The sequence below is a fragment of the Hemitrygon akajei genome, unplaced genomic scaffold (genome assembly GCF_048418815.1).
Source record: "Hemitrygon akajei unplaced genomic scaffold, sHemAka1.3 Scf000060, whole genome shotgun sequence".
Lineage (NCBI taxonomy): Eukaryota > Metazoa > Chordata > Chondrichthyes > Myliobatiformes > Dasyatidae > Hemitrygon > Hemitrygon akajei.
The window spans coordinates 1,766,821-1,787,035 of record NW_027331946.1 but is presented as its reverse complement, the minus strand read 5'-3'; the positions used below and the strand labels follow the sequence as shown (position 1 = coordinate 1,787,035).

The 20,215-nt window shown below is 44.8% G+C and overlaps 1 protein-coding gene across 1 annotated transcript; it reads left to right on the top strand.

Moving 5' to 3' along the window:
• Positions 1-6,812: 6,812 nt before the first annotated feature.
• Positions 6,813-19,486, top strand: LOC140721702 (ribonuclease inhibitor-like). Its single transcript, XM_073036488.1, has 6 exons — positions 6,813-7,196; positions 7,571-7,657; positions 14,846-15,016; positions 15,162-15,332; positions 15,488-15,655; positions 15,808-19,486. The coding sequence occupies exons 1-6, from the start codon at positions 6,823-6,825 to the stop codon at positions 15,893-15,895; spliced, it is 1,059 nt and encodes a 352-aa protein (XP_072892589.1). The 5' UTR covers positions 6,813-6,822; the 3' UTR covers positions 15,896-19,486.
• The last annotated feature ends 729 nt before the right edge of the window (positions 19,487-20,215 follow it).

Here is a 20,215-nt window from a genome sequence, read left to right as displayed (position 1 = left end):
GCAAGAAGGCCTTGGCGGGTAGGGTAAGGGAAAACCCCAAGGCATTGTTCAATTATGTGAAGACCAAAAGGATGACAGGAGTGAAGGTAGGACAGATTAGAGATAAAAGTGAGAAGATGTGCCTGGAGGCTGTGGAGTGAGCGAGGTCCTCAATGAATAGTTCTCTTTGGTATTCACCACTGAGAGGGAACTTGATGACGGTGAGGACAATTTGAGTGAGGTTGCTGTTCTGCAGCATGTTGATATTAAGGGAAAAGAGGTGTTGGAGTTGTTAAAATACATTATGACAGATAAGTCCCCGGGGCCTGATGGAATATTCCCCAGGATGCACCACGAGGCAAGGGAAGAGATTGCTGAACCTCTGGCTAGGATCTTTATGACCTTGTTGTCCACGGAAATGGTGCCAGAGGATTGGGGAGGGCGAATGTTGTCCCCTTCTTCAAAAAAGGTAGTTGGGATAGTCCAGGTGATTATAGACTAGTGAGCCTTACGTTTGTGGTGGGAGAGCTGTTGGAAAAGATTCTTAGAGATAGGATCTATGGGCATTTAGAGAATCATAGTCTGATCAGGGACAGTCAGCATGGCTTTGTAAAGGGCAGATCGTGCCTAACAAGCATGATAGAGTTATTTGAGGAGGTGTTCAGGCATATAGATGAGGGTAGTGTGCAGTGGATGTGATCTAAATGGATTTTAGTAAGGCATTTGATAAGGTGCCACACCGTAGGCTTATTCAGAGAGTCAAAAGGCATGGGATCCAGGGAGGTTTGGCCAGGTGGATTCAGAATTGGCTTGCCTGCAGAAAACCGAGGGTCGTGGTGAAGGGAGTGCATTCGGATTGGAGGGTTGCGACTAGTGGGTCCCACAAGGATCGGGTCTGGGACCTCTTCTTTTCGTGATTTTTATGAACGATCTGGATGTGGGGGTAGAATGGTGGGTTGGCAAGTTTGCACAACACACAAAGGTTGGTGGTGTTGTGGATAGTGTAGAGGACTGTCGAAGATTGCAGAGAGACATTGATAGGATGCAGGTGTGTTGAGAAGTGGCAGATGGAGTTCAACCTGGAGAAGTGTAAGGTGGTTCACTTTGGAATGAAAACTACAAGGTAGAGTACAAAGTAAATGGCAGGATACTTGGTAGTGAGGAGGAGCGGAGGGATCTGGGGGTACATGTCCATAGATCCCTGAAAGTTGCCTCACAGGTAGATAGGGTAGTTAAGAAAGCTTATGGGGTGTAAGCTTTCATAAGTCGAGGGATATAGTTTAAGAGTCACGATGTAATGATGCAGCTCTATAAAACTCTAGTAAGGACACTCTTGGAGTACTGTGTCCAGTTCTGGTCGCCTCACTATAGGAAGGATATGGAAGCATTGGAAAGGGTACAGAGGAGATTTACCAGAATGATGCCTGGTTTAGAGAGTATGGCTGATGATCAGTGATTAACGGAGCTAGGGCTTTACACTTTGAAGAGAAGGAGGATGAGAGGAGACATGATAGAGGTGTACAAGATATTAAGAGGAATAGACAGAGTGGACAGCCAGCTCCTCTTCCCCAGGGCACCACTGCTCAGTACAAGAGAACATTGCTTTAAGATAGAGTTCTGTGAGGATGTGACCAGGCATGTAGATGAGGATAGTGCAGTGAATGTGATCTCCATGGTCTTTAGAAAGGCAATAACAAGGTTCCACACGGTAGTCTTATTCAGAAAGTCAGAAGGCATGCTATCCATGGACGTTTGACCAAGTGGATTCAGGATTGGCTTGCCTGCAGAAGGCAGAGGGTTGTGGTGGAGGGAGTACATTCTGATTGGAGGGTTGTGACTAGTGGTGTCCCACAAGGATCTGTTCTGGGACCCCTACTTTTCGTGATTTTTATTAACGACCTGGATGTGGGGGTAGAAGGGTGGGTTGGCAAGTTTGTAGACGACACAAAGGTTGATGATGTTGTAGATAGTGTTGGGGATTGTCGAAGATCGCATATAGACATTGATAGGATGCAGAATTGGGCTGAGAAGTGGCAGATGGATTTTAACCCGGAGAAGTGCGAGGTGGTACAATTTATTAGGACAAACACAAAGGCAGGATAGTTGGTAGTGTGGAGGAACAGAGGGTTCTGGGGATACATATCCACAGATCCCTGACAATTGCCTCACATGTAGAAAAGGTAGTTGAGAAAGCTTATTGGGTGTTAGATTTCATAAGTCGAGGGATAGAGTTTAAGAGTCGCGATTTAATGATGCAGCTCTATAAAACTCTGGTTAGGCCACACTTGGAGTACTGTGTCCAGTTCTGGTCGCCTCAGTATAGGAAGGATGTGGAAGCATTGGAAAAGGTACAGAGGAGATTTACCAGGATGCTGCCGAGTTTAGAGAGTATGGAATATGATCAGAGATTAAGGGAGCTAGGGCTTTACTCTTTGGAGAGAAGGAGGATGAGAGGAGACATGATAGAGTTGTACAAGATATTAAGATGAATAGATGGAGTGGACAACCAGCGCCTCTTCCCCAGGGCTCCACCGCTCAGTACAAGAGGACATGGTTTTAAGGTAATGGGAGGGAAGTTCAAGGGGGATATTAGAGGAAGGTTTTTCACTCAAAGAGTGGTTGGTGCGTGGAATGCACTGCCTGAGTCAGTGGTGGAGGCAGATACACGAGTGAAGTTTATGAGAATACTAGACAGGTATATGGAGGAATTTAAGGTGGTGGGTTATATGGGAGGCAGGGTTTGAGGGTCGGCACAACATTCTGGGCGGATGGGCCTGTATTATGCTGTACTATTCTATGTTCTATGTTCTAATATTTGGGAAATTAAAATCTCACACTTCAACAACCCTGTTATTATTACTCCTTTCCAGTATCCGTCTCCCTATTTGCTCTTCGATGTCCCTGTTACCATTGGGTGGTCTATAAAAAAATACCCAGCAGAGTTATTGACCCCTTCCTGTTTATACATTACACCCACCTCCCCCCTCCGAGACTCAGTAGACAATCCCTCCATGACTTCCTCTTTCTCTGCATCCATAACACTACATCTGATCAGCAGTTACATGCTCTCTCCTCTTCTGCCTCCCTCCTTGTCCTTTGAAACATCTAAAGCCTGGCACTCTAAGTAACTATTCCTTCCCCTGAGCCATTCAAGTCTCTGCAATCGCCGCAACATCATAGTAGCAAGTGCTACTCCATGCTCTAAGTTCATCGTCTTTGTTCATAATACACCTTGCATTAAAGTAGATACATTTCCAACAATCGGTCTGAGCGCATTCCTTCTCTATCGCCTGCCTATCCTCCCTCTACAAGCTTTCTTTATTTGTCAGCCACACGCCGCTTCCTCCGTCTCTTTAGCTCTCTTCCCAATCCCCAGCAATTCCAGTTTAAACTCTCTGCAATGGCCTTAGCAAATCTCCATGCCAGGATCTTGGACCCCTTAGGATTCAAGTGCAACCAGCACTTTTTGTAGAGGTCAGACCTGCCCCTAAAAGAGGTCCCAATGATCCAGATATCTGAGTCCACTAAACCTGCTCCAATCCCTCAGCCACGCATTTTTCCTCCGCCTCATTCTATTCCTAAACTCACTGTCACGAGATTACTAACTTTGATGTTCTGCTTCTCAACTTCCTTCCTAACTACCTGTAGTCTAATTTCAGGACTTGCTCCCTTTTCTTACCTCTGTGGCTGTTCTCCTTCCTACTTAAGGATATCGTGGAGGCGATCAAAAAGATCCCGGACCCTAGCAACTCGAGACAAACTATCGTTTGTGTTTATTTCCTGCGTCCCCCAGGTAGGCCGCCCCTCCAACAGTACTAAAACAAGAGTACTTATTGTTAAGGAGGACAGCCACAGGGGTACTCCCTAGTATTTGACTTTTGCCCCTACCTCTCCTGACTGTTAATCACGTATCTCACAAGGTCCCGGTGTCACTACTTGCCTATTGCTCTTATCTATCCCCTCCTCACTCTCCCTGACCAGATGAAGGTCATCGAACTGTATCTCCAGTTCTGTAACGTGGTCCCTAAGGAGCTGCAGCTCGACGCACCTCGTGCAGATGTGGCTGTCTGGAAATTTGGAAGTCTGAAGGACATCCCTCAGTTGACACCCCAGCACAGAACATACATATTTCCTGTATCTATTCTTCACAAATAACTGATCTTGCCTCGACCTGTTATCGCCGGTTCAGTTGAGAAAAAGCCCTGCTACTCTGTCTGCATCTACTTCTTCGCCCACTCCTATGACGCCCGCTCTATAAAGCTGTCTCCTTTTTAAACACTTCCCGTTGTACCTGTCCAGAATTCTCTTAAAGCTTGATATCGATTTAGCATGCACCACATTTATGTTCCCATTAAACCATGACTTCAGGTTGTAATCCCAACCTACCTCAGTGGAAGAAGTTTGCTTGAAGTTCTAATGTCCTTCCCTTGGACAAGATCGGTGGCGTGGAGAGGGGATACTTGCAGCTTGGGCAGTTGCCGGTCTTCCATTAAAAAAGACCTTGCCCAGGTTTGTGCCCTTGAAACTTTCCAAGGCGCAAATCCATGGTCTATCGAGACTAACGGAGGACTATACTACACACAGCACATAATTTTGTAAACTGCATTACAGCAAGGCAATTGATAAGATACCCCATGCAAAGCTTATTGATTACGTAAGGAGGCAGGGGATCCAAGGGGACTTTGCTTTGTGAAACCAGAACTGGCTTGCCCAAAGAAGACAAAATGTGGTTGTAGACGGTTCATATTCCGCATGGATGTCGATGACCAGTGATGAGTCTCAATGATCTGTTCTAGGAACATGACTCTTCGTGATTTTCATAAATGACCTGGATGAGGAAATGGAGGAATGGGTTAGTAAGTTTGCTGATGACACAATGTTTGGACGTGTTGTGGATAATATGTACGGCTGTCAGAAGACACAACGGGACATTGATAGGATGCAAACCTGGGCTAAGAAGTGGCAGATGGAGTTCCGTGTGAAGTGGTTCATTCTGGCAGGTCAAATATGATGGCAGAATATAGTGTTAATGGTAAGACTCTTGGCAATGTGGAGGATCAGAGGGATCTTGGGGTTCTAGTCCATAGGACGCTCAAAGCAGCTGTGTAGATTGACTCTGTGTTTAAGAAAGCGTATGGTGTATTGGCCTTCATCAACCGTGGAATTGAATTTAAGAGCTGAGAGGTAATGTTGCAGCTATATAGGACCCTCGTCAGACCCCACCTGGAGTACTGTGCTCATTTCTGGTCGCCTTACTACACGAAGGCCGTGGAAGCCATAGAAGTGGTTCAGAGGAGATTTCCAAGAATGTTGCCTGGATTGGAGGGCATGCTTTATGAGAATATGTTGAGTGAACTCGGCCTTTTCTCCTTGGAGCGACGGAGGTTGAGAGGTGACCTGATAGATGTGTACAAGATGATGAGAGGCATTGATCGTGTGGATAGTCAGAGACTTTTTCCCCAAGGCTGAAATTGTTGCCACAAGAGGACAGAGGTTTTAGATGCTAGTGATTAGGTAGAGAGGAGATGTCAGTGATAAATATTATACTCAAAGAGTGGTGAGTGCGTGGAATGGGCTGCTGGCAAAGGTGGTGGAGGCGGATATGTTAGGGTCATTTGGATAGGTACATGGAGCTTAGAAAAATAGAGGGTAGGGACATGTTCGGCACAACTTTGTGTGCAGAAGCGCCTGTATTGTGCTATAGGTTTTCTATGTTTCTATCATATCTCCGATCAAACGTCTACGTTCCAATCAATGAAGTCCTAATATAATCGGTCTCTCCATATAATTCAGTTTTTCCAGTCCTTATACTAACTTTGTACATTTTCTTCGGCCTCTTTCCATATTACTTTTATCTTTCCTCGGGTAGCTGGCCGAAATTGCACACAATTCTCCAAATTAGCCCTCACCAACATCAACAATAAATACCATCTCCTCTTTCTGTCCTATCTACCTCTGACGCCACTTCTAATGAATGTTCATATCCTGAGAGAGGTCTGGAAGAACCCAACGGGTTGCTGTTTATATTTGATGTTTTCAATGAATTCAAGCACTGAATCGGTTTTGCTGACAGTCGGAGAGATACAGAACCCAAGCACCAGTGGCCAGATCCCGAGTGGTGGTGTGAGGTGTCGGACATTGCGTACAGTTTGATGCAACATAAGCTGCTCCCAGGGTATTCGGTGCTGGTGACCACCCGTCCCACTGCGTTACATTTATTGGAAAAGGCAGAGATCTGTGTCTCGGCTGAGACCCTGGCATTGTTCGTAAGAAACAGAAGGAATATTTCATCAGGCATTTTGAACATGAGGCGGTTGCAGCAGCTGCTTCCAAACACGTGGATGAGGATTAAATGAGCTACAACCCCTCCTACTGTTGAAGACTCGCTCTGGAAATCGGTCGCTTCTTCACACAAAGAGAGAGGGACCCACAAGGAATTCCGACACCATCACCAAACTATATTCCTACTATAATGTCAACATCCTGAAAAAAACACTGTCGAGGCATTGAGAGACCACTTGATGTGTTTCTCAGGGTTGGTCAGATGGCCTTCAGAGGAGTCTCCGAGAAGAAGATTGTGTTTACAGCTGGAGATTTGATCAAATACAATCTGCAGCCTTCCCAGTTCCTCTCCGGGTTTCTCATAGCGCTTTTCAAGGGAGATACTACTGTCGGGAGTGTCGTGTACTTATTTCGTGCGTCTCCATCAAAGAGTTTTTAGCTGGGTTCGCACAATTTGACTCCACCTACTGGGGACTTCCTGAAAGTCCTCACTAAAACCCAGAGTAGACCAATGGATGATTTGATAATTTTCTCATTTTTGTTGCAGGTCTCTCCTCCAAAATGACATCTCAGGCCCTGGAGGAGTTTCTGGGTCCATTTACGTATCAAAGAATCTGCCAGGTGATTGACTGGATGAAGAAGGATGTAAAACGCCAGACTGAAAAAACAGAGTGTGAAGCTGGTAAAAGGAGCCTCCTGAAAACTTTGCACTACCTGTTTGAGTCTGAGAATCGTGGGCTGGCTAAGGTCGCAGTGGGATCTGTGGAGACACTTTCCTTTAGTGGAATGTCTTTGACCCCGATTGAATGCGTAGTCTTATCACAAGTCATCGGGCTTTCTGATACAATAAAATGTCTCGACCTGGATCGCTGCGACATTCAGCATGAAAGTCTCCAATGGTTTGGACACGGGCTGCACAAGTGCCAGGAGTTGAGGTAGTGATTAAATTGTCTCTAACTGCTAACTGTAAAATTGTACTATGTTTTTCTTTTGTAAATTAGCCCACAGGGAACTACCTCATGCTCTATTCTGCACCCCAACTAACATGTAGCCTCAGGGCTTCGGTAACAAGAGATGAGTACTGTTGACCCCTTGCTCTATCTACTTATATTTTTTTTTTATCTACGTCCACCGCACATCCATTTCCAGCACGGACTGTGAGGCATGTTGCTCCATCCCACCCAATATTGATATCCCTTGAACAGTCCGCAGCAGAGCAGTTGGGTGGGAGGAAGAGAATAATTGCCTGTCAATTGTTAGAATCCCTAAAGTGTTACTTCTGACCTCTAAACACTTTCCCTGATTTTAGCCTGGTAGGTAATAAACTGGGAGATTCGAGTGTGGAACTGCTGTCTGCGGCTCTGAGGAACCCGGAGAGTAAAATACAGAAACTGTGGTAAGTGCCAGCATGTGGGAGATTGTGTTTCCAGTCACTGTGTGTCTGACACTGAACATCAATGTAATCAGTAACTCTGTTACTAATAAACACTGGGGATTTGTACCATCTCCGATCTCTTTGTGTTCACACACCCATTATTTCTCGGGTGGAGCAACATGCACAACACGCTGGAAGAACTCAGCAGGTCGGGCAGCATCTGTGGAAACGAGTAGTCAACTTTTCTGGCAGAGACCCTTCTTTTTCACTGATGCTGCCCGACCTGCTGAGTTCCACCAACGTTTTGTGCGTGTTGCTTTGACCCCAGCATCTGCAGAGTATTTTGTGTTTCCGATTAGCTGGCTGCAGATTGCCGGTCTCACAGATTCTGGTGCCGGGGATCTCGCCTCGGCTTCCTCCTGCTGGGTTTGAATGAAAATATACTGGGAGATTCCGCAATTTGTAGGGGGAGGGGGAACAGCCAGATGTCTCGGTACATATTGGTACGAATGAAATAGGAAGGAAAGAAAAGAGGTCCTGAAAAGAGAATTTAGAGAGCTGGGTAGAATGCTTAGAAGCAGGACCTCCAGTGTAGCAACTTATGCATTGCTACCTATGCCATGCGCCATTGAGGATGGAAACAGGATTATTTGGCAGATTAATGCACGGCTCTGGTGCTGTGGGCAGGCCTTCAGGTTCTTCGACCTTTCGGATCTCTTCTGTTGCAGCTATGACCTTTTCAAAAGTGACGGGCTGCACCTGAACCAAAGAGGGACTAGAGTGCTCGCAGATAGGTTTATAACCGCGGTTAGAACTGGTTTAAACTAAATTGGAGTGAAGAGACACAGATGGTTAAAAAATACAAAACATGCAGCCAGACTGTCAGGAAAGGCAGGCATACGAATAGGACAGAATGGTAGCCTGTAGGGTGAGTGCCGGTGCATTAATTATTCAGAATGATAAAAAGGCAGTAAAGACAGTATTCAGGATACTATATCCCAAATGCATGGAGTACAAGAAACAAATTGGATCCTATGTTGCATTACTACAGATTGTCAGGTGCATTACTGAATCGTGGCTGAAGGATGGTAGTAGTTGGAGCTGAATATCAGAGATAACACATTATATCAGAGGGAGCGGAAAGTTCTGCGTGGCTCTGCTTGTAAAAAGTAACATCAAAACATTAAAAACTTGTGACATAGGATCGGAAGATGTTGAATCTTTGTGGGTCTAGTTATGAGACTGTAAGGATAAAAGCACTCTGACGGCAGTTATATACGGTCCTCCCTACAGTGGCTGGAAAGTAGATCAGAGATTACAACAGGCGGTAGAAAATGCGTGTCAAAAGTGCAATGGTATAATCGGCATGTGAGATTGTAACATGTAGCTTGATTGGGAAAATCAGCTTGGTAATGGATCTCAAGAGAGTGAGTTTATTGAATGACTTTTTAGAAAATCAGCTAGGAGATCAGCTACACTGCATAGGGTGTAATGTAATGATCGGGAGGCGATTAGGGAGTTTAAGGTAGAAGGACCTTTAGGAACTAGTGATGACAATATGAGGGCACGATTTCAGGATTGAAGGACACTATTTTCGAACTGAGAAGCGGAGAAATTACTATAGTCAGAAGGTAGTAAATCTGTGGAATTTATTGCCATGAGCGGCAGTGAAGGCCATGCCATTGGGTGCATTTAATGCTGAGAGGGATAGGTCCTGGATTATCTAGGACATCAAATGGGATGGGGTAAAAGCAGGGGGTGGAGTTTACTGGAGGAAGTGGTTCAGCCCATGATTGAATGGAGGAGTAGACTCGATAGGCCCAATGGTCTATTTCTGCTCCTAAATCTTATGGTCTTATTGTCTTATACACATGTGTATCCCAAAAGTAAAGAAATACTCAAATGGCAAAATTGTACAACGGTGGCTGACAAGGGTAGGATAAGGTAATGTAAACATGAAAGAGAGAACATACAACAAAGTAAATGGTGAGAAGATAGAGGACTGGGAAAGATTGGGAAACCCTACAGAAAACAACTAAAAGAACAATTAGAAGGGAAAAGATGAAATATGAAATCAATCTACAAACAATATCAAAGTGGATAGTAAAGGCGTTTTTCAAGTATGTAAAAACTAAAAGAGAGATCAGAGATAGGGCCGGTAGAACATAAGGCAGGAGAAGGAATAACGGGGGACAAGGAGATAGCAGATGAACTAAGTGAGTATATTGCATCACTCCTCACTGGGGAAGATTATGTAATGTGTGAAGGAAGAGAAGTGGGTGCAATTACTATTACAAGGTGCTCAAAAAGCTGAAAGACCTAAAAGTAAATACGTCACCCGGCCCAGGTAAACTGCACCCTAGGGTTCTGAAAGAAGAAGCGCTCGAGATTCAGGCGGCACCAGAAAAGATCTTTAAAAACCATTTGAGGAGATTACAAGTAGGATAGATAAAGGGGGTGCATTGCGTGTTGTATATTTGGACTTCCAAAAGGCCTTTAACAAGGTGCCATACTTGAGGCAGTTTTACAAGTTAAGAGCCCATGTTATTACAGGAAATTTACTAACATGGTTAGAGCTTTGACTGATTGGTAGAAGGTAGTGAGTGGGAATAAAATAATCCTTGTCTGGTTGGCTGCCAGTGACTGGTGGTGTTCCGCAAGTGTCGGTTTTGGGACCACTTCTTTTTATGCTGTATATAAAAGACAGATGATGAAATAGATTATTTTGTTTCCAAGTTTTCAGTTATAAAAAGATCAGTGGAAGGGCGGGTAGTATTGATGAAACAGAAAGAATGCAGAACTACTTAGATAGATGAAGAGAATGAGCAATAAAGTGGCAGATGAAATAAAATATTGCAAAATGCATGGACGTGCTCTTTGATAGTAGAAATAAATGTACGGACTATTTTCTAAACGAGGACAAAAACCCCAAAATCTGAGACGCAAAGAGTCTTGCGAGCGCATATGCAGAACGTCCTAATGGTTGATTTGCAGGTTGAGATGTTGATGAGGAAGGCAAATGCAATGTTAGCATTCTTCTCAAGAGGTCTAGAGTTCAACAGCGGGGATTTGATACTTAGGCTTTATAAGGCACCAGTGAGGTCTCACCTTGAGTATTGTGTACAGTTCAGGGCCCCTCATCTTAGAAAAGATGTGCTAGCATTGCAAGAGGTCCAGAGGAAGTTCACAATGATGATTACAGGAATGAAATGCGAGGAACGTTTGACGGCTGTGGGTCTGTACTCGCTGATATTCAGAAGGATGAGGGAGTGTCTCATTGAAACTTTTGAAATGCCCCAAAAGAATAGATGTGTAAAGAATGTTTCCCATGATGGGTGAGTCTAGGACAAGAGGGAACAACCTCAAGATAGAGTGGAGGCCTTTCAAAAAAGAGATGCTGAGGAATTTCTTTAGCCAAAGGGTGCAGAATTTTTTCCCACATGCAGCTGTGAAGACCAGTCGTTGGGTAGAGATGGATGGGTTCTTGATTGTAAGTGGCATCAAAGGTTACTGGGAGAAGGCAGGGAACTGGCCTAGAGGAAGAGAGGAATGAAAGGATCAGCTATACTTTACTGGCGAAGCAGACTCGTTGGGCCAGATGGTTTTATTCTGCTCCGAAGTCTTATGGTCTTAGGTCTTCGGTCTTATGATCTTAAGATGCTGAATCCCTGCGGGTTGAATTAAGATACTCAAGGGTAAAATGACGATGATGGTAATTATATACAGGACGCCCAACAACAGCTGGACTGTGGATCACAGATCACGGCAGGAAATAGAAAAGGCGTGTAAAAAGGACATTGTTATGGTTTTCCTGGGAGATTTCAAAATGCAGGTCGATTGGCAAAATCAATTTGGTAATGGATCTTAAGAGAATAAGTTTGTTGACTATTTATGAGATGTCTTTTAGAGCAGTTTATCGTTGAGCCTTCTAGGGGATCAGATATACTTGATTGGGCGTTCTGTAATGAACCGGAGGAAATTAGGAAGCTTGTATGTCATAAAAAAAAATGGTAAAATAGTACAACTATGCCTGACAAGGGAAGTCAAAGCTAACGTAAAAACAAAAGAGAGGGCATACAACAAGCCAAAAAGATACCGGTAAGAGAAAGCGCTGCGAAGTCTTTAAAAAACTACGGACAGCAAGTAAAAGAATCATTAAGTGGAAAACGATGAGATTTGTAAGGAAGCAAGCAAACAATATCAAATTGGATAGTAAACGCTTTTTCAAGTATGTAACACTAAAACAGAGATGACAATTTATATATGACCGATAGAAAATGAGGCCCAAGAAATAATACCGGCGGACAAGGAGATGGCTGATGAACTTAATGAGTATTTTACATCAGTATTCACCGTGGAAGACACGAACAGTGTGCTGATGTTGGAGGGTGTGAGGGAAGAGAAGTAAGTGCAGTTACTATTACAATGGAGAAGGTCCTGAGAAAGCTGGACGCCCTAAGGATACATGTCACTTGGATCGGATGAACTGCACCCTACGGTTCTGAAAGAGGTTTTTGAGACATTAGTGATGATTTTTCAGAGGGCACTGTACTCTGGCATGGTGCCACAGGACGTTCCAAAAATACAAATATCTCTTCACTCTTTTAGAAAAGAAGAAAGCTGCAGAAAGAAAGCATAAACCATTTATAGAACACACTGCCGTCAGTGGTTGGGAAGATATTTTATTTAACGATATCAATTATTTAGAGAGACAGGAAAAGAAGGGAGAAATTCAGCGTTGTTTCCTTCAGCGAATCTCCTGCCTGGCGAACCTGTTAGAATTCACTGAGAAGACTGCAAGTAGGATAGATGAAAGAAATGCATTGAATGCGGCAGATTTGTCAATGTACCGCACATGAGACTGCTTAAAAATGTAACTGCCTTTGGTATTGCAAGATAATTACTGGCATAGTTAGAGCATTGGCTGATTGGTTGAAGGCAGCGAGTGGGAATGAAAGGATCCTTTTCTGGTTGGCTACAAGTGACTAGTAGTTTTCCATAGAGGTCTGGGTTGGGACCTCATCGTTTATGTTGGAAATCAATGACTTAGATGATGGAGTCAATGGCTTTATTGGCGTTTTGCAGATGATACGATGATTGGTGTTGAGGAAACAGATAGGCTTCAGAAAGAATAGACAGCTTAGGCGAATGGGCAAGAAAGTGGCAAGTGAAACACAATGTTGTAAAATGCATGGTCATGCACATTGTTAGTAGAAATTAATATGAAGACCACTTTATAATCGGGGAGAATATCATAAATTCTGAGATGCAAAGATGCCAGAACACCTTAAATGTTAACGTGTAGGTAGGGTCAATGATGAGAAAGGCAAATGCAATGTCAGCATTTATTTCAAGACATCTAGAATACAAGAGCAAGGATATGGTGCTGGGGCTTGATAGCGCATTGGTGAGGCTTCACCTTGATTATTGTGAAGACATTTGGGCTCCTCAGCTAAGAAAATATGTGCTGACATTGGAGAGGGTTCAGAGGACGTCCTGGGTGTTCGGGGTCTTTAATGATGGATGCCGCTTTTCTGAGGCATCTCCTTGAAGATGTCTTGGATATTACGGAGGCTATTGCCCATGATGGAGTTAACTAGATTCACAAATACCTGCAAATGTATTTTGAACTTGTGAAGTAGCCACAGCCAACATAACACATCCCCATAACATAATGTACCAGTTGGTGATGCGGACAGTTAGAATGATATCCACAGTACATCAGTAGGAATTTGCGAGTATTTCTCGAAATACTCCAAATCTCCTCACACTCACAATGAAAAATAGCCATTTATAACTTGCTTTCCTTATAACTGCATCGACGTGCTGCCAACAGGTAGGTCTTCAAAGATATTAACACCCAGTAACTTGAAGAAGCTCACTCTCTCCACTTCTGTTCTTTCTGTGAGAATTGGTTCGTGCTCCCCTGACTTACCCTTCCTGTAGTCATAAGCATCTGTCTGGTCTTACTGATGTTGAGTGCAAGACTATTGCAACATCCTTGAACTACTTATTATATCTAACTCCTGCACGCCTTTTTGCGACAATCTGAGTTTAAGCCAACTATGGTTGTATCATCAACAAATTTATGAATGGTAGTTAAGCTTTTCTTAGCCAGAGGTTCATGGTTGTAAAGAGAGAACAGTGGACTAACCACACATCCCTGAGCTGCGCCAGTGTTGATTGTCAGTGAGATGGAAATATTATTTCCAATCGGCACAGATGGTCTGGTCAGGAAGTCGAAGATCCTCTTCAGGGTGCGGTCCAGAAACTTTGGTCCTGTTGCTTTTCTAACTGGACTGTAGGAATGATAGAGTCGAATATTGAGATGTAGTGAATGAACAGCATCTTGACCTAAGGGGTCGCATTATCGATGTTCCAAGGCCGCATTGAGAGCCATTACGGTCGACTCTGCCATAGATCTATTGTGGAGATATGCAATTTGAGTGGGTGCAAGTCCTTGCTGAGCCAAGAGTTCATTCCAGCCATAACGAATCTTTCACAGCATTTTATCACAGTAGATGTGAGTGCTACTGGGCGATAGTCATTATAGCAGCTCACCTTGCTCTTCCTGATCACTGGTAAACGTGTTGACCTTTTGAAGCAGCTGGCAACTTCTGGCTGTACCATTGAGAGAGTGAAAGTGTGTATAAACACTCCAGCCAGTTGGTGGGCACAAGTTTTCACATCGTCACCAGGTACTCCATCGGGCCTTTCACCCTCCTGGAAGACAACCTTTTGTCGACCTCCGAGACAGAGATCAAAAGGGTCCGGATGCTGTAATTTTACTCTCCCTTTCAAAGCAAGCGTGGCAGGCAGGCATTACTGCCATTCGTGGTTATGTTTCGCTTTGTAGGAAGTAATGGCATGCAATCTCTGCCAGAGTTGACATGCATTTAATGTCACTGTCCACCGTGCTTCGAATTCTTCCGTAGATCTTGAAGTAGCCCTCCGTATATCACACTTGGTTTTCTTGTTCAGCCCAAGGTCGCCTGATTTAAATGCCACAGCATCCATTGCTTTTGATTCGTGTATACTCACACTGATACAAGCAGGTTTTAATGAAGTCTGTGACAGCAGTGATGTATTCGTTCAGACTCAATGTTGAATCACTGAATACAGTTCAGTCCACTGGAAGAATAAGCTCTGGCGACCTGTGCTGTCTCCTGTCTCTCTGTGTCCTTCATCCTTACTCTCTCTCACCTACAGGCTGGAGAAAGTTGATCTCACAGCTTCTGGTGTCGAGGATCTCGTATCCGCTCTCAATATAAACCAATCACTGACGGGACTGAACCTGAGTGACAATAACCTGGGAGATTCAGGAGTGAAACTATTGATTGCGGCTCTGAGGAAACCCAAGAGTAATATAAAGAAACTGTGGTAAGTACCAGATTGTGGGAGATTGCGTTTACTGTCACTGGATGTCTGTCACTGAGCATTATTTGTGTTACTGATAAACACTGGGGATTTGTATCGTCTCCTGTCTCTCTGTGTCCTTCACCCTCACTCTCTCTCTCATCTCCAGGCTGAGGTATGTCGGTCTCACAGCTTCTGGTGTCGAGGATCTTATGTCCGCTCTCAGTACAAACCGGTCATTGACGCAACTGTACCTGAGTGATAATAAACTGGGAGATTCAGGAGTGAAACTGGTGTCTGCGGCTCTGAGGAACCCAGAGTGGAAAATAAAGAAACTGTGGTAAGTACCAGACTGTGGGAGATTGTGTTTACAGTCACTGGCTGTCTGACACTAAACATTAATGTGATCAGTAATTGTGTTACTGATAAACACTGGGGATTTGTACAGTCTCCTTTCTCTCTGTGTCCTTCACCCTCACTCTCTCTCATCTCCAGGCTGAGAGGTGTCGGTCTCACAGATTCTGGTGCCGAGGATCTCATCTCCGCTCTCAGTTCAATTGGATCACTCACGGTGCTGGACCTGAGTTACAACTCGCTCACAGACCAATTTGTCTCCGCTCTCCAGCACTTCATACTGACTCATCCGAGACTGATGATGATATGGTAAGTGTTTGTGCTAATGTTCAATGTGGTAAAATATCAGCGGATTGGCGGGTTTTCTGGTGATATATGTCTGTGAGTGTAACCCCGGTCCCCTGTTACTGACACTGTTGTGTAATTTGGTTATTTCATCTTTATTCTTCCATCTGTTTCAGGCTGCGGTACAATCGGTTCAGTGAAATCAAGGAGAAGGAACTGAGATCGCTGAATGAATCCAAATGGGGACTGCAAGTGGACATCTGAATTCCTGAACATTCCTGCCTGTGGGATGGGGATATTTTGTCTGATTCCCGCACTCCGCTTTAATGATCACTCTCCCCTTTAATGACCGCGCTCCAGTTTTAATTCTCAACGGTTATAAGAGATGTTAAATCCAATTCTCATCCCAATATGTCAATCCACGGTGTCATCCACTGCCGTGATGAGGCCTCATCTAGGTTTGAGGAACAACACCTTGTATTCTATCTGGGTAGGATCCAACCTGATGGATTGACATTACTCACCTCTCCCCCTGTTTTACCTATAACCATGTCTTTCTCCCTCCCTTTTCCCCACCTTCCAACTCTGATCCCATTTTTTTCTCCTGTCCTGATGAAGTGCCTCGGCCTGAAACGTCGACTGTACTCTTTTCCAAAGATGCTACCTGTGCCTGACCTTTGTGTTCCTCCACCATTCTGTGTGCATTTCCAGAATCAGCAGATTTACTTTTGCTTGTAACGGGCCCTGGCTCCTGCTTCGGTCTATGACGTCAGAGGAGGTCCCACAAACGTAATCCTGCTTCCTGTTCAGCGACACTGCTTCCTCTGAATGTCCGGATCCGAGTGCTCCCGAAATTAGGTCCTGGGGAATTATACAGATAGGAATAGGCCGGGTGTGTGGCACAGCCTCGAACACCAGTGTCTCGGGATGGGATTATCCGGGGAGGGAATCTTCTGCTCACTTTGGGCCGAGGACGGTATACTGAAAAATCTGGACGACATAATTATTTAAATTGACAAATACCTCGGTAGTAAGCTTGGGTCATATCGTACACCGTCATGACATGGAGAATGGTGGTGAGAAAAGGAACTGGTTATTCAAACTGTCACTCGGTGTCGCCGGTCAGTTAGTTGTGTGTGATTGTGATAGTATCATAAGAACATGGGAATAGGAGCAGGAGTAGACCAATTGGCCCGTCAAGACTGCTTCGCCATTCGATAAGATCATAACTGATCTTGCTGTGGCCTCACCTCCACCTATCTGCATTTTCCCCGTACCCTATCCATTCCCCAACTATAGAAAAATGTATCCAACCTTGCCTGAAATATATTTGCTGAGGTACGCTCCAATGCTTCATTGGGCAGATAATTTCACAGATTCATGACTCTCTGGGAAAAGCAGTACCTCCTCATTTCCAACCTAAAACTACTCCCTGGAATCTTGAGGCTATATCCCCTAGTTCTAGTCTCACCTATCAGTGGGAACAGTTTCGCCTTTATCTTATCTATCCCTTTCATATAAGATCTCCTTTCATTTTTCTGAATACCAGCGAGTACAGTCCCAGGCAGCTCAAACTCTCCTCATAGTCTAAACCCTTCATCTCTGGATCAACCTGGTGAACTTGCCCTGCACTGTCTCCAAAGCCAGTATATCCTTCTTCAATTAAGGACACCAGAACTGCGTGTAGTACTCCAGGTGCGGCCTCACCTGCACCGGTACCCTGTACAGCTGCAGCATAAACTACCCCGGCCCCCCACCACCAACTATCCAGCTTAAAGCCCTATTGACATCTATAGTTATGGGAATGGCTACGATCAAGGCCCCATCACGGTTCAAGTGAAGCCCGTCCTATTAGTACAGCTCCCTCCTTTCCTAAAACTGTTGACATGCTCCCATGAATTCAGATTCACTTCTCCCAGACCAATCCTTGAACCGGGCATTTAACTCTCTCATCTTCTTGATGCTATGCTAATTTGCATCTGGCTCAGAGATTACCACCATTTTGGTGCTTTTGTTTTGAAATTTCGTCCCAAGTCGCTCAAATTCTATCAGCATATCTCTTACCTCGTTTTTCCTATGTCGTTGGTACTCACATGGACTACGAGAACGGGAGCTTTCCCCACCCACTGCAATTCCTCTGCAGGTTTGATAAGATGTCCCGAACCCGGGCACCAGGCCGGCAACATAACCTTCTGGACTCTTTATCCTTGCGACGGAGAACTCTGTCAATTCTATTGACTATGCCACCGCATTTCTCTTCTCTCCCCCCTCCCCCCCTCCCCTTGAATAGCTCCCTGAACTACGGTGCCACAGTTAGGTTGCTCATCCTTCCTACAGTCCCCGCTATCCACACAGGGAGCAAGAATCCGTTAACCGCTCCTGTCAACCTGCTGAGATCATCCAGCTTGTTTGTTCGTGTTGATTTGACCACAGCATCTGCAGTGTACTTTGTGTTTAAGAATCTGAGACCTGCTGGTCAAGCTCAAGGGCTGAGATCACACTATCGACCTCACTGGTACTCACACACTCTTGTCCATAAACACTAACCGAATTTAAAGCAGTTAAACTTCTGGGTGTGACTATCTCCTAAAACAGAGAACCCAGCTAACTCTCCCACTGCATGAAGTGCCACAGTGTTTGAAGCTCAGATTCCAGCTTATCATTTTTGAGCCTGAGCAGATAACACTCGCTGCAGATTTGGTCAACAGGAACGACAAAGGGGTCCCGCAGCTCTCACATCATGCAGCTACAGCAAAGCACCTGATCCTGAATCAACCCTACATTACCTAATTAGCAGTAATTTAGTGACATTATATGCAACCATTGCAACAGTTTACCCGTGCCTCATCGCTGAAGTCTCTTTAGCTTTAAAAAAAAATCTTTTCCCCGACCTGTGGGAATCTCTACACCCTCTCTCTCCCCTCTCTCCCCACCCCTCCTCTCTCCCTCCGCTCTCCCCCCTTTCTCCCCTTTCCCTCCCTCTCTCTCTCTCCCTCTCTCTCTCCCTCTCCCTGTCTTCCCTCTCTCTCTTTCTCCACCTCACTCCGACCCCCGAATCGATTGGTCGGCCGCTAATGCACCCGCAAGGTCTGGAAGGATGCCACCGAGTTCCAGCGCCGAACTATCAGTCTGGTCAGAAGGTCTGACTCTCTTCAAGAGTCATCCTCTCAAAAATTAATCCAAGAAACTCGCCCCTCGTTAAATCGGACCATTCGAAATCGAGAGCCTCATCAACTCCTCGGTGGTCAAACTCAAACTGCCCAGATCTATGCACATTCATCCCACGTTCCATGTCTCTCAACTGAAACCCGTGACTGTCAGCCCTATGTACCCTGCTGCTGAACCTCCTCCACTTGCCTGTGTCATCGACGACTGCCCAGTTTACACCGCCCGGCAAATTCTCGATGTGCACCGCCGAGGTAGGGGGTCTCCAGTACCTTGTCGATTGGGAGGGATGCAGTCCTGAGGGACGCAGATGGATTTCCCGCTCCTTCATCTTGGACCCTTCCCTCACCCGAGATTTCCATCGCGACAATCCAGACAAGCATGGTGGTTCGCCTGGAGGCGCCCGTTGAGGGAGGGTGCTGCATGGTCCCGACCGTTAATTTCCCATTTTCTCCGCATTCCCTTCGGTGACGGCACACCTGGCTCATCAAGACCTGCAGCATATAAACCCTGTACTCTTATTGTCGTTTTTTTTTATTGCTGCAGGGAAGAAGGCATTTTGGGGGATGCGAGATTTGTTCCTTTTCTTTTTTCCGTGCCGGGGTTGATGTTTGTCCTTACATCGACACCATGGTCTCTCTGTATTTAATAGTTATCTGGAGCAGACAAATATCAGAGTTGTATTTTACATGCAGATTTTGGCAATAAAATTAACCTTCTTAACATTTTAGTGTCCTCTCTCGTGCCGCTGCAGTTCTACGTACTGCACGTAATACTCATACATGTGATTTTAGCTTATCGCTCTCAAACTGCGGGGTGAATTCGATCATATTATAAGCGCAGCGCAGCCTCTTAAGCATTCCTGTATTTTAAACTCCCTGGTCAAATCAAAACACAACACACAATCCACAATTTCCTTTTCCAAAATGGGCTCGGCCACAACGTGCTCTAGAAAGCATTGCCTCTCAAATTCCCTCTCAGGGGATCCAGCGCCAACTAGATTTTCCCAAACTGTCTGCATATTCAAATCCTACAACGACCATCGCAATTTTGCCATTTTTACATGCCTGTGTATCTCCTGTTGTCATTTGTACTCACTGCTCGAGGCCTGTATATAACTCCCATCCTCTGATCCTATGATATCTCTCTAAGGACGATACATTTTATATATATCACTATATATTACAATATAATAAATTAAATAGATATTTAAAAAGGAATTGTTAGTGTTCATGTGTTGAGAAATGTCTAAGCAGAGGGGAAGAAGCTTTTAATAAAAAAATGATTTTCTATTTTCAGAAAACTACTTCTACCACCCCCGTCACCCCACTCCCCACCCCAAAGAGGGGATTTTTAATATGGTGTAGGTCCTGAATTATGCATGCAGCCTTGTTCTGGCACCGTACTTTGAGCATCAGG

What these genes read in the sequence shown, in the direction of transcription:
- LOC140721702 (XM_073036488.1), top strand. Translation starts at nt 6,823, where the DNA reads ATGACATCTCAGGCCCTGGAGGAGTTTCTGGGTCCATTTACGTATCAA. An exon ending in CACAAGTGCCAGGAGTTGAG is followed by an intron (nt 7,197 to 7,570) that starts GTAGTGATTAAA and finishes CCCTGATTTTAG; the next exon opens with CCTGGTAGGTAATAAACTGG. An exon ending in AGTAATATAAAGAAACTGTG is followed by an intron (nt 15,017 to 15,161) that starts GTAAGTACCAGA and finishes TCTCATCTCCAG; the next exon opens with GCTGAGGTATGTCGGTCTCA.